This window comes from Struthio camelus, chromosome 20, assembly GCF_040807025.1.
Source record: "Struthio camelus isolate bStrCam1 chromosome 20, bStrCam1.hap1, whole genome shotgun sequence".
Classification (NCBI taxonomy): domain Eukaryota; kingdom Metazoa; phylum Chordata; class Aves; order Struthioniformes; family Struthionidae; genus Struthio; species Struthio camelus.
Window position 1 is genome coordinate 134,994 of NC_090961.1, and position 15,687 is coordinate 150,680.

At 37.5% G+C, this 15,687-nt stretch overlaps 1 protein-coding gene across 16 annotated transcripts in view; it reads left to right on the plus strand.

Moving 5' to 3' along the window:
* GARNL3 (GTPase activating Rap/RanGAP domain like 3) overlaps positions 1 to 15,687 on the plus strand; it is a 66,556-nt gene that overhangs the window by 17,908 nt on the left and 32,961 nt on the right. For 4 of the 16 annotated variants that reach the window (XM_068915208.1, XM_068915210.1, XM_068915207.1 and 1 more), the window contains exons 3-13: positions 211 to 285; positions 2,972 to 3,071; positions 3,519 to 3,637; positions 4,411 to 4,475; positions 4,917 to 5,066; positions 9,842 to 9,916; positions 10,189 to 10,215; positions 10,513 to 10,588; positions 11,217 to 11,315; positions 11,960 to 12,063; positions 13,329 to 13,437. In XM_068915208.1, the coding sequence (XP_068771309.1) occupies positions 4,425 to 4,475; positions 4,917 to 5,066; positions 9,842 to 9,916; positions 10,189 to 10,215; positions 10,513 to 10,588; positions 11,217 to 11,315; positions 11,960 to 12,063; positions 13,329 to 13,437 (691 nt within the window). In that variant the 5' untranslated portion in view covers positions 211 to 285; positions 2,972 to 3,071; positions 3,519 to 3,637; positions 4,411 to 4,424. Of the gene's footprint in view, positions 1 to 210; positions 286 to 2,971; positions 3,072 to 3,518; positions 3,638 to 4,393; positions 4,476 to 4,916; positions 5,067 to 9,841; positions 9,917 to 10,188; positions 10,216 to 10,512; positions 10,589 to 11,216; positions 11,316 to 11,959; positions 12,064 to 13,328; positions 13,438 to 15,687 lie in introns of those variants that run through there. The other 12 variants (XM_068915211.1, XM_068915212.1, XM_068915209.1 and 9 more) reach the window with 8 other exon arrangements.

The following is a 15,687-nucleotide window of genomic DNA, read 5'->3' on the forward strand; positions in this document are numbered from 1 at the left end:
AAAGAGCAAATATTTCTTCCCTTTATGCATCCTTAGAGTTATAATCGGGTCATTCCACAACTATATGCAAGCTGATGATAGCTGTGCTGATCCCATCCGTGTGGGCAATCATATAATGGCTGGAAGAAGGAGAAACCACAGTGTGAGCTTTAGTTACTGATCGTATGGATATTTTTGAAATTAGAACCTGTAGCTTAAATTCTCTTACAGCTTATATCTAGTGATGCTGATGGAGCCATTCAAAGAGCTGGACGATTCCGTGTGGAAAATGGCACCTCTGATGAGGTAAGTGGTTAAAGAAACTCATAGGAAGCTGAAAAAATAAGTCAGCTTCAGTTACTATTCACAACTAAGAAGACTTATTTACAGTCAATTGCCTATGAAGCAATCTTGAAAAATGCTAAATAATATGAGAATGTAAGAATCTAACAGGAGGGGGTTGGTGGGGTTTCTTTTCCCCATGTCTAGCTTAGATCTTCTTTCAAGAGTATGTAATCTCAACAGTTTCATTTTTTGTAAGGGAAATTTCCTTTCGTTTCAGTAGCATTTTGTTCACCTGATAATATTACAAGAAAAACACATATCCTCTGAGTAATGCTTTGCAGTCTCCATTCCAACACTTCATGCTGATGTCCTGGTGATGCTATTACATTCAAGCCAACCTTTAGGCTTTCAAGTTTGTTCCTTGGTGTCATGAGGTTATAACTTCCTTTTTTCCCTTAGCTGTCTTGTAGCAGTTATGCTTACCGTCAGATATGAGACGAAGAAGCGGACTAGAGCCTGTAAGAGTCATTCCCTCTGGCTTCCTGTGCTGATAAACTCATAATGTTCCTTCTGCCCACTCCAGGGACACTTACGTTTCTAATAGGAAAAAAATATATATACGTTCTTTGTAAAACATCTTCAACTGTAAATATCTTCTTAATGTTTGAAGAAAGACGACCTCACAATCTTATCAAAGAAATGATGTAAATAATGTATTTTAAGATGTGTGACTTCAATCTGAAATTTTTTTTTAAGAGAATGGTAAGGAAATGCACTTAGTCATAACTGTTGTATAAGTCATTCTGAACAAATGCAAGCCATGCAAAATTAGCTACATTTCTAAAACATAAATATTTTACAGGATTTGTTTTCTGACTTTTAGTTTGTGTCTACATATTCAAGCTGGACACGTTCAAAAGCTGTGTGTCATCATTTTTGAGAAAATGCTTGTTTTAGTTTTGCCTTTTAAACAAATGCCTTAAATTTCAGGACTCATCCCCATTGAATATTTAGTCTTAAATACAGTAATTGACATTAATCTTTCAAAACATACAGTGAAGGAAAATTAGTGTGAAATGATAATGCAAAACAGAAGTTTACAAGTCTGTAATCATGTTGCAGCTGTTTTGGTTTACGTGAAATCATTTGAATACTTAATAGACAAGTATGTCCAGACATTGAAGATGCAGAAGACCTATGTATCGGTATCTGCTCTGGTTAATGTTTAAGTATTTTATACCTAGTATAGTTGTTATAGCAGGGAGAATTGAGAATTCTGTCTATCTCCAGCGTGCAGCTGTATCTGAGAGGCAAGAAAAAGGGAGGAGAAGGGTAGAAGTACATTCGGTTCCCTCATTCAAGGAAGGGGTAAAGCTTCCACATCTCACCGCTACTGTAACCACTAATGATTTGGTGAAAGGCGAAGACGTTACTACTCTTTCTTCTGGTTGTATTTTGTGAGGGGATGCTGGCTTGAACAGCTGCTTTCAGAAGGAAGTTCATGTAGAAGAAGTTATTAATTTTCAAAAAGTCGTGGGGCTGGAGTCTCTTCTCCCACTTTACATTTTTTTACTGAGTAGCTTAGGCAGCTGTCTTTAGTAGACTGGCTTTTAGGGATCCATGTCCTGGGCATGTAATTTCCTCTATGCTTGTGAAGGGACCCTTGTGTTAACTGGTCTGTGGAGTGGCATTGCGGGGAGTAATGTAAAGAAGTGGCCTAAAAATTAAATCCTTGTGGGGATCTAGCTCTTCATAATTATTGTTATTTGGCAGATGGCAGAAATTCCCATAGAATTAGTTAGTTTGAAGGTGTCATTTAATGAAGTAACTAACAAAGAAATTCTAATTTGAATCATCGTTCTTCAATCCTTATTTTTATCAGATTCACTATTAGGGAAGTATATGTAAGGCCTTGGCAAGCTTATAATAACCCGATGTTACTAGTAAACTGTTATTGATCATTTTTTTGCATCAGTGTTGTCAAGTGCAGAGTTAAAGCAAACTAACTATTCTGCGTTCATGTGCTGTGAGGTCATGTTCTGCATGCTGTCTTTTTAGTTCAGTTTCATGCAGGTCAAAAGTTGATTAGCCTGCATCACAGAAAGGTTCTCTGTGCGGTTGATGAATGGCCGCAAGGTGAACGGGTATGGAGAATGGCTTTTTAGTAATTGCTATTGCTGTGTTAACTGTTAATAGAAAAGGACTTGAGGGACATTTGGGGATTTAGCTTAACCAGCTGGTCCCGAAACAACACTGGAGAACTTCCAGAAGCGTGCTCTGGTGTAGCAAGGAGTCCCTGAAGATTTTTATTTTGGGAAGAACAGAAAATAAAATCTGGAGGCAGAAATCTGTTTATCAATTTACTTATTTTTAAGTTTTAACACTACTTATCTTTACTTGAAATCCTACGTTCAATCATCATCTTTTTGGTGGAATAGTAAGCTGTTACCCATAACAGTAGCACAAAGGGAAAGGACTGCAGTTATTTAAAAAAAAAAAAAAGGCATTCAACGTGAAATGCACTGTAAGAAGTTTTAATTTCAGCTGCAGGATAACTGGCTTCAGAATAATTCTTTGCTTTTTAAAATGGAGATAATAAGGCTGAAACTCTTCTGGTGAATCAGCTACTCTTCATTGGCCTTTGCCTGAATTACTTTCTCTGTTTTCATTCAGCATTTAATGTAATAGTCTCCCAATTCTGTTTCAGAATGCAGACTACGCTCCAGGTACATGGCACAGAACGGATGTGCATCTGGAAAACCCGGAGTATCATACAAGATGGTATTTCAAATATTTTCTAGGAAAAGGTAATTATCTTTTTAAAAACAGGTTGAAGACTTGTTTAGAGGTAATGCATTGTAGCTTTGAACTACAATTATTTAAATGTGAAAAAATATGGTCCTAGTTTAGTGTTAATAATTCTTCTGACTTGTACAGAAAATGAGTCAGTGTTTCATATATTTTTTTAACCTAAAGACAGAGGCTTTAGGTTGAGTTGTAAGGAGCTGAACCAATGTAATGATTCCCTGCTATGAAAAGGGGAGGTTTTGACTCCCCTCTTGGCCTTGAAGGCCATGCCAGTCTCTTATCTTTTTATATATATTATATATTTATATTGTGTGTGTGTGTGTTACTGTGTATGCATATGTATATATGCATGTATATATGTGTGTGTGTGTGTGTGTGTGTGTATACACATTTGTGTGTGCATGTCTTCTTTACATTTGATAACACTTCTTGTTTTTTCCTAACAGTTCATCAAAATTATGTAGGTACAGATGTAGAGAAAAACCCTTTCTTTCTATCTGTTGTACTCTCTGACCAAAATAACCAGCGTGTTCCTCAATATCGTTCAATTCTTTGGAGAAAAACAGTAAGGAACAAATACCTATCACTTCTCTGACTTTTTGTGTTTGCTTTTTGTTTTGGATAAATTTCTCCTCATTGACTTTTTTTTTCTTTCTTCATAATTTCAGTATTTAGTATATATTTTTCATTTTATGTAATAAAAACATGTAATTGTTACCATAGGAGGTAAAACTAAACTAAGCTTTCTTGCAGAAATCTGTGTTGCCACATTTTTTTCTGTCCTTATCTGCAACTCATCCTTATTTTTAGAAATGTTGCCTAAATTGCTCTTGATTATGTCCTGCCATCAATTTATGCAATTATTTTATAGTGCTTTTAGGATTTTTCTGTACAACTTCAGGAAAATAGCCAAGTGTGATACTGATTTCACTATTATTTTTTAATTCTGTTCTTAATTTTTTTTTTTTTACTTATCTCTTCATAACTACCTTTTATTGCAGGAAATGATTTAAAACTCTTTAGTGTGGATGTATGGTTCACCTTTTTGGCGATGAGAAATAGTTTGTAATACCTACTAATTTCAGCAGCCCTCATAATGCCCAAAGTAGTAGTGCTAGTTTCCTCTTTAATTTCCACAGGTAGACTAGTCTAAACTAAGCAACAATAATTTTGCACCATACATAACTCCCTCCTGCTGCCCTCCTCCTTCCCCTAAATAAAACGAGGACTGTCTTGATCTTTGCTTTTTACTTGCTTGTTTTTCTTAATATTCATATTTGAATGCATGGGAGATGTCAATATGTCCTGTAATGTTTCCTAGTTTTTTTTCCTTTATAGGGTACTCAGAAAATATGCCTTCCTTATTGTCCCACAAAAACGTTGTCAGTGAAATCTATATTAAGGTATGTATTTACAAATAAGTTATCAGCTACAATATTTGTCTATATCTCTTTTCCTGTAATTCAAAGCTTCTGTTGTATGGTTTCATGATAGATTTATAGAAACAGTAAAACTAAGTATACAAATCTTAATTTTTCAGGACAGCAAAAAGTGGTTTTATGCCAGTCCTGTATTATACTAAGTTACAGCTTAGAAAAGAGAAAAATTCTCTTTCTTTGGCCGAGGATCTGTTTTCAAGTGAATGGGAAAATAGGTGCTATATGGAACTTCAGTGGTGGAGAGGAAATATATGTTTAAACTAGACAGACCCGTCCTTAGGAGCAGTAGATTTTGACTAGAGATTTGATTATAACATGGCTATGGCTGGCATAATGAAATAGGGCAGAAACTAAGAATTATATCTTCAAGAAATGGTCCTCATATATATTTCACTCTATGACCAGGTTATACACGCTGTCACTGAAGCTGAGAAAATTCATTCCCCCAGCCAGAGTCAGTATGGGGATGCTCATACTCTGTCCTGCCTCCTTTGTGATAGAGGAGAATATAAAGTGAGCAAACCCAACACTATTTCTATTTCTTTCAACAGTGTGGTAAGTTCAGAAATCAGAAATCCTTTCTGCGAAGTGTTCATTCCTATTTCACCTGTAATTTTTATGATCTAATGATGCTGATGTGTTTTCTCAAATGGGAATTCCTCGCTGATGGCTTCTTCAAATGCATCTTCTGTAAGAATTGAACTACCTTTAGAAATCCATAGTATAAGTGCTGTCATTTCACAAAGGCAAACAGAATCACAGAATGACTGAGATTGGAAGAAACCTCTGGAGATCATCTAGTCCAAGCCCCCTGCTAGGCTCACCTAGAGCAGGTTGGCCAGGACCGTGTCTGGATGGCTCTTGAATATCTCCAAGGATTGAGACTCTTTGGGCAACCTGTTCCAGTGCTCACTCACCCTCACAATAAAAAAGATTTTCCTTAGATTCAGATGGAACTTCCTGTGTTTCAGTGTGTGCCTGCTGCCTCTTGTCCTACCCCACTGGGCACTGCTGAAAAAAGTCTGGCTCTGTCATCTTTACAGCCTCCCTTCAGATACTTACACAGATTGATAAGATCCCCCGTGAGCCTTCTCTAGGTTAAGCAGTCCCAGCTTTCTCTGCCTTTCCTCATATGACAGATGCTGCAGTCCCTTAATCATATCAGTGGCCCTTTGCTGGACTTACTCTAGAAGCTCCATCTCTCTTGTGTTGTGGAGCCCAGACTGGACACAGTACTCCAGGTGTGGCCCCACCAGTGCTGAGCAGAGGGGGAAAATGTTTACTTAACAAGAAGTGTGTCTCAGATAAATGGGCAGTCTGCAGGTCCTCAAAATCTTTGGTCCGTGGTAGTTGCAATCATGTTTATTAATTGCTCAGAACTGGAGGTCCCCACTTCACCGCTGGATAACATTGCCAGTGCTCATATGAGATGCGCTTTCTGGGAATAGGGAATATCTTTTTGACAGTCTCAGAAAAATCTGAAATCAGTAGCAGCAAATCTGGATTTGCCCACAACTGTCCAAGATTTCTGAGGCTAGTAGACCATTGAGCCTGGCTTCTTAATTTTGATCTCCAGGGCTGTCTCTCCGATTTGGAGTGTCGAGACATAGAGTTGGAAATGTTTCAGGTCTCCTTCACCTGGCTTATGGAGATGAGCTAAGTCTCCTCTCCTAAATCCTGCAGCTCTGGCTTCTACAGCAGTATTTCTGATACTGAGGACCAATCCATCTGGTTCAAAGCAGTATTACAGGTCGTGGGTGCTAGACCAAGCACCTCTAACAGCATCCCTGTGTTAGGTGTCCCTCTCCGTCACAGGAGTCTGGTGCATAATCAGGGTATACTCCATGCATATGTTATGCTGCCAATATATGACACATGCCTGTAAGCTTCCCTTTCTGAATGTTCTTTTGTCGTTGCCCCTAGTAGTGATGGTAGCTGGCCATTCAGTTTTCATTACCTTGTCACTGACAGCAGATTCCTGCTCAGTAAATGTGGCAACGACTTGCTTTCCTGTACTTAGCCTTTGTGAGAGAAGGATGATTCTCCTTGTTAGAGTCCGTGTCTGCCCACCAGTCCCTGAAATACCTCTTCTCAATGTCAGTTTCTAACCTAGCTTCTCCCTCTCCCTCATACGCACTTTTGATCAGGCACTCCAGAGTGGAGAAATTTTGTCTTTTTGTCATCCAGGGTGTTACACTTTTGTTGAAACACCTTCATGGACTCCGTCCTGCGGTGCTCCAGTCTCTTGCAGGGAAAAATAGAGATTTGTTTCAGATAACTTGTTCCCTGCAAATCTCATTCAGTGATGAGTCTGAGCCTACTTGCAGGTAGTTAGACATCTGGTTGTCATCTGTGAAGACCCTTTTTATCGACAATACCGTTATGGAAGCTGCCAAGGCTGGTTGTACTTTTCTGTCTCTTGGTCTCTCAAGGTTTGTAAATAAGTGCTAAGTGGCAAATCCCAGCTAATGAATGTCTTTTCATTTACATTGGCTAAGAACAGGTTTGGAAGTGCTCATTTTGCCCCTTAGAAGTAGAAACTCTTGGATGGAACTGGAAGGGTAAATGAGAATGATTTTTTTCAAAGATGTCCCCTTCCATGTACGTTGTTTCCTTGTACTCCCCCAAATTCTTTCTTATTTCTCAGAGTCCAATACTCTCTGACCAGGTTCTTTTAGATATTGCACATATGGAGGGTTTAATGTTTAATAGAAAGTTTACTTATTTGAAGTTATTTGAAGTTACACGTGATTTTGATTTTAGCATGATGATACAGCAATGTTCTCAAATCACAATATAAACACAAATTACATTTAGCAGAGTATAACAATTGCAATGTACAATTGATTCAGAATAAAAACATGAATCTCATTACCAGTGTCTAGACTACTCTTTTTGTCATGATGCTGGGCATCCCCAGTCTGTGGGAAGGAATACATGGACTGAAACCAGCTCAAGCCCATTGTTCTCTTCAAAGCTCTGTTGTTCATATGTTGGCTGTTACAGTTCATGTTGGGCTGAGTCACGTATGCACTATCCATGCTGGTCTGGCTGAGTTGTTTATAGATGCGTGGTCTCCAGTGCCACGGCTGTGGCCCATCTGTTATCATATTATGCCTGTGCTAGTTCACTTTGCGTCCTGTGTCTTCACTTCTCAAGGCCTGAGCTGTTATACCAGGTGTACGTTTCATCACGTTGCAGTCATAGATCTCATTCTACATAGAACAACTGCTTATTACTGAGCGGCTATTATAAACTTTGGTTGTACTGTACAAAGATAAAAGTAAAAAAAAAAAAAAAAAGCTACAGACAGCTGGTCAGTTGGAAAAATTGCTGTTATAGCTAAACCACTAAAACAAAGTCGTAGACAGGTCAAGAAAAGTTCAGACAGAGCAAGCCTGAAAACCCTCAGTCCAGAGGTGTTGGAGATGTAGTACAAAGCTGAATCATTAGTTGATTTGTTAAGTGTTCTACGTAGTCCATACAAAAACACGAGCCTATTATAATTGCTAAATTGCCGTTATTAATGTGTAGAGCCAAGTTCAGAATTCTTGTAGCTAAAAAAAAAAACTATCCAACAAGCTGCACCCACAATGGAGAAACATATTTGTTCCTTCATCTCCCTCTGAGTCCGGTAGAGTGAGCTGTGCGTACCTGGAGCTGAAGGCTGGCAGCAACTACTGAGTAAGATTATTCTGGCAGGCTGTGTATCTCGGCTCCTCAGGCTTGCCTCAGAGTTTGTTGCTTGCGTAGCAACTTCGTCTGTCCCTGGTTGTAGCTGCATTCACAGCAAGCAAAGTCACCTGCTTAGAGAATGATAGGGCTCTACAGAAAAATATAAAACAATAAGCTAAGTATCAATTATAGTTACTTGAGTAAAAAATATAACTAATTGGAGTCATAGGATCATGGTATATATGTACCTCGAAAACCTGTTCTGTCCTGCTCTGTGGCTACATTTCTTTAAGTCAGAGGCAGACAGTTATAATCAGGTTGTTAAACTTAGCTGATGTAGCTGGTTTGCTTAGAAAAAAGGCACTCGCCCTTTCCTTTAATACTGGGATGAGTTTGGCTTCCTTTGCCAAATCTTTTCAGGATTGTTTGTTATTGAAATTCTGTAGATTGAGAGGGAAATGAAATGGCTTTGAGCTCCTTTTCGCACTTGGGATCGTGGCGAGTAGTGTGCCTTCCTTCAGATGCTGTAAGAAAAAAAAATATATCCAGCCTTGAGTGATAGGACACATCACTCAGAACTGCACAGTAAGCAGTTTGGGAAAATCCAAACTGTTATCACAGGTGTTTTCTGCAGTTGCTACCTCCAGCAGTCTCTGCTTCTGCCTGCTTCTCCTAGGGTTTGTGCCACCTGTGATCAGCTAGATGAACGTCCAGCTGATCCAGATGAAGGGGATCCTTTTGCCCACTCAGGCTTAGACTAAATTCTCTTCCCTGAGTATCTTTTGCTTTTAGGGTCCTTAAGCCTGCACCTGAGCTGACTGGTATTCCTTTGACATCTCACCCTGTGTACGACCAGTGCGAATGTAGGGTACAGAACTGTCTGTCTCAAAGAAATCTGGTTGCTGAGTAACCCTGGGTTTTTTTGTGAATGAATTGGACCATTTAAATCCCTTTCAAAAGGGACTAAATTAAATGCTGTCTGTATTGTGGTCTAGCATAAACAACAGTGGAAAGATCTGTCACCACTGTGCCGATCCACCACTGTGCCCCATACGGACTGTATTCTGCAGTGTGTGATGTGCTGCTGTAACTTCTGTAAGTTAACGGTAGGAGAATATATAGCAAAATAATATTAAATCCACGTAGAAACATGGATTAGGAAAAAAATGTTGCATATTGTATCTTATTGAGATAGTTGATCTTGTTTCTTATTGAAGTAACTTTTTTCTGTTTTTCTATTTGTGGATCTTTGATATGTAAATTTATTGTTAAAGTGCTTGCATTTCATTTGAGTTGCCTGTATTATTTCAGAAGAGAGAATAAGAGTTTACAAAACCAAACAGCTTATTGAGTCATCCTGAAATGCTCTCAATGAGTATGTGTAAAGCCAGAGTGAAGGGTGATAGAATGAAAGTTTGTGCTTTATAAGTAAACATGGTAAATTTAAAGCTGATGTTCGTGCAGTGTCCCTTATTCATTTCTGTTTTTAAAAGAAAAAAGAAGTTCAGGAAATCTTGGAGGTTAGTGTTATGGAAAATAAATAGTTACTCCACAAAGCATGCAATGAGAGAGGCCCTTTGAACAGTTCCTTCTGTAACCAGTTAGTGGATTAATGTTGAAACGTATCCCTTCTCTGCTGTAAAATAATATTTCAGTTGCATTTCAGTGCTATGAGTCTTGACAAGTTTGAGAAGAGCCCAAGGGAAATTCTTCATCCTGAGATACAAAAGGTAAGCGATAACTTTTTCTTCTTTTTGGTAATTTTTCTTTATTTTTTTCCTGGAAAAAAATAAGTCATTAAGTGTAAATGCTACTAGTTTCTTTATTGCAGTAGCAGGATAACAGTTGTGAGTAGGATTATGTGATATTACAGAGTAACCTTTCTTCATCATTTCAACTGAAGTATCCACTTCAAAAGAACATTTAAATACGCAAGGATGTAGTAATTTTCTTTGTGTTGTCTTTAAAGCAAGGGTGTTAAACGTGGTTTTTTTATTTACAGGATTTATTGGTTCTTGAAGAGCAAGAGGTAAATGTAAACTTATCACTACTAGCTTACAGGTCTGCTCAATGAATATAGCTTTGCATTTGAAATATTTGCACTGCTGCGCTTGTGGGAACGTAGAAGTTGATCGCTTATTGTAGTAAAAAATGTAACGTTAGTATGCAACATATGAAGTCAAAAATCATTTTAAGTATCATTTTGAAAGTTAAACATATATAATACAATTCATAATCTATGGTCAAAGGTATTTTTAGAGAAAACATTATTTTAGGTCTTTTTTGTTTGCCTGTTTATCGTAAAATCTCTGGTTTTATTTCTCAGGGATCTGTAAATTTTAAATTTGGAGTCCTTTATGCTAAGGATGGGCAGCTTACAGATGATGAAATGTTCAGCAATGGTGAGTTTTTCCCCCTTTTTCTTAATTATTTATTCATCCAAAAAAACCCCCGTAGGATAGCGCCAGATACTGCGCATGTGGAAAACAGAAGGGAGGTGATGAATACGCCAGCAGTAGTCTTCACGTTCATATTAGGTGCAAAAATAGAGCATAGAACCTTCTATGTCTATCAAAGGTTGTTACAACTTGAAGGATATTGAAATTTCCTTTCTAGAAATAGACTATACAACACAAGGTTAAAAACAAAAGAAAAGCCATAAGGGTAGGCAACTCTTCCTAGCTGTGAAATGTCACTCTTGCTTCTTGATCTTTTGTTCTTAAGTTTTTGCATTGTAATGACATTCTTCTATGCACTCGGACAGAGCCTTGGAATTAGCACAAGAGGTCACTATGTAATGACACGTGATGAACCCTTTTCTGTCATTCTACAAGACTAGACAAAGATATGTATAAAGATAAAAGGCTTGGATAACAGAAGGAGAAAATAGTTCAGCTGAAACTTTCATTTCTGCCTGTAGCTGTGTATTACTGGGAGCAGGACCTGTTTCTGTACATTAATCTTCAGTAGCAGCTCTCTTACTTAGTACATGCACTTTTCATTCCTAACATTTCTCCCTTCTATATGTAGAAACTGGAAGTGAAAGCTTTCAAAGATTTTTGGGTCTCATGGGCGACAAAATTGCTTTGAAAGGCTGGACAGGCTACAGAGGAGGACTGGACACCAAAAGTAAGAATTCATTGAAGAAAGAAAGTAGGGGGCCGCAGTGTAAATGTTTTTGCTTCCAGCATGCACATGTTGTATATATACATAGTAGAAATAATACAGTCTCAAAACAGACTTCCTCAGGTGCATGCTGAATGTTCTGCTTCACTGGGAAAAAGTCAGGCAGGTTAGCTTAAATCATTGGTATGGAATGCAGTAGAAGAAAAATGTTCATATGACCTGTGTTTTAAGGTGAACAGTTTCGCTTTATATTGAAATGGAGTAGATCAGAGACGGGCTGGACTCTGCAGCGTGGAATCAAATAACAATATCACTTTACAGAGTTACACTCTTCAAGAACCTGACATGTTATTTGCTTCATGATGTTAGGGCGTCATGACTTGAAGAACCATGCATGATTGCAGGTGGTTTGGTAAAGGACGCCATAGATTTTTAACAGTGTGAATATGCAGATTAGGTTGCAGACATGGGTTCAGGCACAGGGAGAACATGCAATGTGTACAGATTCTAAAATGTGTTTAGCAAGAAATGGTGGATCAGAAAAAGGGATGACTAAAGAAGGTTTGGCAGTAGGACCCGAAATATCTTCTAATCCTTAGAAGACCTAAAGGGCCTATTCCTGCTGAGAACGTTGTCTTCCTTTGCAGATGATACAACAGGATCCTTTTCCATCTATACAGTTTATCAAGGGCATGAAATTATGTTCCATGTTTCAACCATGCTACCATACTCTAGAGAGAACAAGCAGCAGGTACATGATTTTCATTTTTTGTATTATTGTTTAGTAAATTGAAAACTCCAAAACTCTCTTAAATAAAATAGGGACTTTTTTGCTTGTTTATATTTTAGAAATGTAAGACTCGAGACTTTCGCTGTTTTTTTTTTTTTTTCTCAAAATCATGCCTGATGCTGGGAATTTTCTAATGTTTGTTATGAAGGTACTGCATCACATCCTCTCTATTATGGTAGAAAAGACACTTGGGAAGAATATAAATATTGATTTATTTAAAACTGATCAAATATTTTATTATTCTGATGACTTATAGAATTCTGCTGCAAATATCATTGCCTCAAAGAATTTAGGAAGGTTGGAAGTTAGACTTACATATGAATAGTCAGAATATTCACATACATAACATACAACTCGTAATCAGTCGTTAATGTAGCTGGAAAGAGATTTCCCTTGTGAGCATGTAAATAACTATGGCAAGCTTTGTGTATTCCCTCTGAAGCACTGCTGTTGCCCTCTCATAGATAAAGAACTAGGTGAGTACTTGGGTACTTGTACAAAGATGCTCTTGTCCGTTGCTTGAAACTTTCTATGTATTGTAAGAAAACAATATATACGTTTTATAAGCATATGCATTTACCTGTACGTTTACCTGTACATCAGACATCCATAGTGATTTATCTGAAAGTATTTGCAAATTGCCTGTTTAATTGTTTTCTTTTTTAAGCAATAGTTATATATTAGAATGATGTAATTAGATGATATAAATAATTTTGATATCTTTTTTAAATTTCCGTGTCATTTTTTTCATGGTTTTGCCTTGGATTGATAACAAGATCGCAGCAGAAACTGGAGGCCGATCAGGAGGTTTATTCTTTTTATATAGTGACACCACATCAGGGTTTTTGCCCTTTTTATTTCACGTGGTGGATTTGCTTTTTTTGAAATAATTAGGTGTTCCATGCCCAACTCATTAATATTAATGTTTGCAAGTTATCAATGTTTTGCCAACTTTAAAATATGGAATAGCTGCTGTTTTAACAGCTGCCTTATATGTGCAACATACAACACCCATCTTTAGTGCCATGCCATTGGTATGTTTACTTGGTTATAGCTAAATAATAATTTTATATTGGCTTCAATCATATTGACCATACTTTCTCTTAAGATTTTCATTTCTCTTACCAGCTGTGTATGCAGTTTAGGAATGTTGTATTTCATCGTTCTCTCACAGAATTGTGAAGGCATTGATCTCATTCAGGTCATTGTGTTTGTCCTTCTTTCAGGTAGAAAGGAAGAGACATATTGGAAATGACATTGTCACTATCGTGTTTCAGGAAGGAGAAGAGTCTTCTCCAGCCTTCAAGCCATCCATGATTCGCTCTCATTTTACACGTATCTTTTTCTTTATATTTTCTTGTGGGTGTTCTTTTTTAAGGATAATATTACTTTTGATCCTCCTCTAACTCCTCCTGTGTGCTATTTATGAAAGGGAAGATTATCTTCTAAAGACAGTTGCATTCTTTACCTTTGGCTGCTTGATTAGGAATCTCTTAGTCTGCCATGTAAACATTTTTTACCTTGATCCACTCACAAGAGTAGAGAGTTAAAACAGGAATATGATTTTAAATCTTATTTTTATTACAGACACTTTTTTGGATCCTTTTACACATCAAATTTCATACATTCCATAAAATAAAAATTCAGAAAATATTTCAGTTAAGATTGTGTATTAATTTTGCATTAACTACTGAATGTTGCCTCTTAATATTTAGTTATTTATTTATTTTAGTTCAGTTGTTCTCAAATCTTTCAGACAGTAAACCATCTATCCTAAAAATTTATCACCGCCTGTCTTTCTCAAACTTTCCATTGAGAATATTGTGAAGACAGTGTAGTTCCAAAAACCCACAGCCAGTCACTTGGGACCACTTATCACAGGATCACACCGGTGGCCCATAGATTACAATCTAGGATCTCTTAGTCTAGATGGAAGGAGATATGCAACTAAAGAAGAAGCAGCTGATCTTTATCCATGCTCTGTTGCTGGGATTTTAAAAATGATCACAAAGCTTATGACTTCTAAACCTAATTCTCATGCTGACTACTTACTATTGTTAGAACTTTCCTGCTAACTTCAGCCATGGCTTGTCTTACCTGTTACATTTAAACTCGTAATAAAAGGAAAAAGCTTCTAGAATTAAAAAAAAAAAAAAAAACACGTAAAAATCTAGCTATTACAGCAACATAAATCTTGTTGTTAAGAGGTGTTTACTGTGTCAATGTACCTCTTTACCTGAGTATCAGCATTAGTAAAAACAGAATAATTCTTTTTGTATTGCTGTTGGGAGGACTAGTTATAATGCAATTTATGCATCACACTCTTTTGGATTTTAACAAACATTTCAAGTTTCAAAAGCCTCACCAAGCGAGCGTGGGGTGTCTGATGTCAATTTGTCTTCTGCAATACTGACATCTCCTGTTATCCGCTTGCCTCTTGATCTTTAGTGATAGATGTGGGCTAAGGCTTTTTACACGCTGAGGTGGTAAACTAAGCCACAGCTATCTTCCTTTATCCTGTTAACAAAGATCCTGACCAAACCTAGGAGAAAACCTTTTTAAAAGACAGAGAGGTACTTGACTGTTAATGTGGTGCCTCTGCACAAAGGAGGTAGTTCTCCACAGCTTTACTTGTTTTTTGTTAGTGTGAGTTTGGGGACAGGAGTGGGGGGTGTTAAAGAAACTGAGGAGCTCCGTGTCGGTGTTCTAACATCATTCTATAACTTGGAAATGCTTTTGAGCTAGTATGAAGAGTCACATGATTGCCACATATGCATAGCAAGAAAGTGTCTGGAGCCCTGACCTTACACTCTGAATCCGTGAGGCAGCGATTTGTTGGAAGCTTTTTTTTGTCATTTAAGAAACTTCTTGAGATTAGTGCAGAATGAAGGAGCTGATGCACTGAAAACGCTCTGCAGAACACTCCAATGGTGAGGTGCTAATCTGGTCCTGGATACCTTTCTGAAGTCAGACCTGTTTGAGAGGACTTTACTTTCCTTCAGGGACGTGACTGTCCTATTGAGTAGGAGCCTTATTCAGAAAAGTACCCAGCATCTGCTATTTCAGGGAATTGCTCTCCTTTATCTGAATCAAGTTCTTGCTTTCATAGTGAGTTGGAGGGGCATATGTTCCCTAAATCCATGAGGACTTGTGATCGCTTAGGTCATTGCAAGTAAACCACAGCTGGTCCATGGAGTTATATCACCTTCCTGATGTTTTCAGTTAAGTGTAGCCAGGGAAAAACGTGTCCCCGAGAAATCCTGAGAGTTGACAGTGGTCAGTGTCAAATATGGTTTTAGCAGTGCTTTCTACTCACTTTCTTGCATACTCTAGCACCCCTTTTTATTATTTTTGCAGTAGGAAAAATTAAATTTGCAGCTATCTCAAAATTAGAATCAACGGAGAGAATTTTTGTCACAAGTACAAAACTACATGGTATACCTTATGTTTCCCATAGTGGCTAGAAATTTGTATTTGTGCTGATAGCTCTTTTTTTAAATTGTTGTTCAAACACAGTAAAATTTTGTGTGAGACCTCCTTTACAATAGTAGAATGTGTGTAGTGTATAATATTTTATGTCTTTAC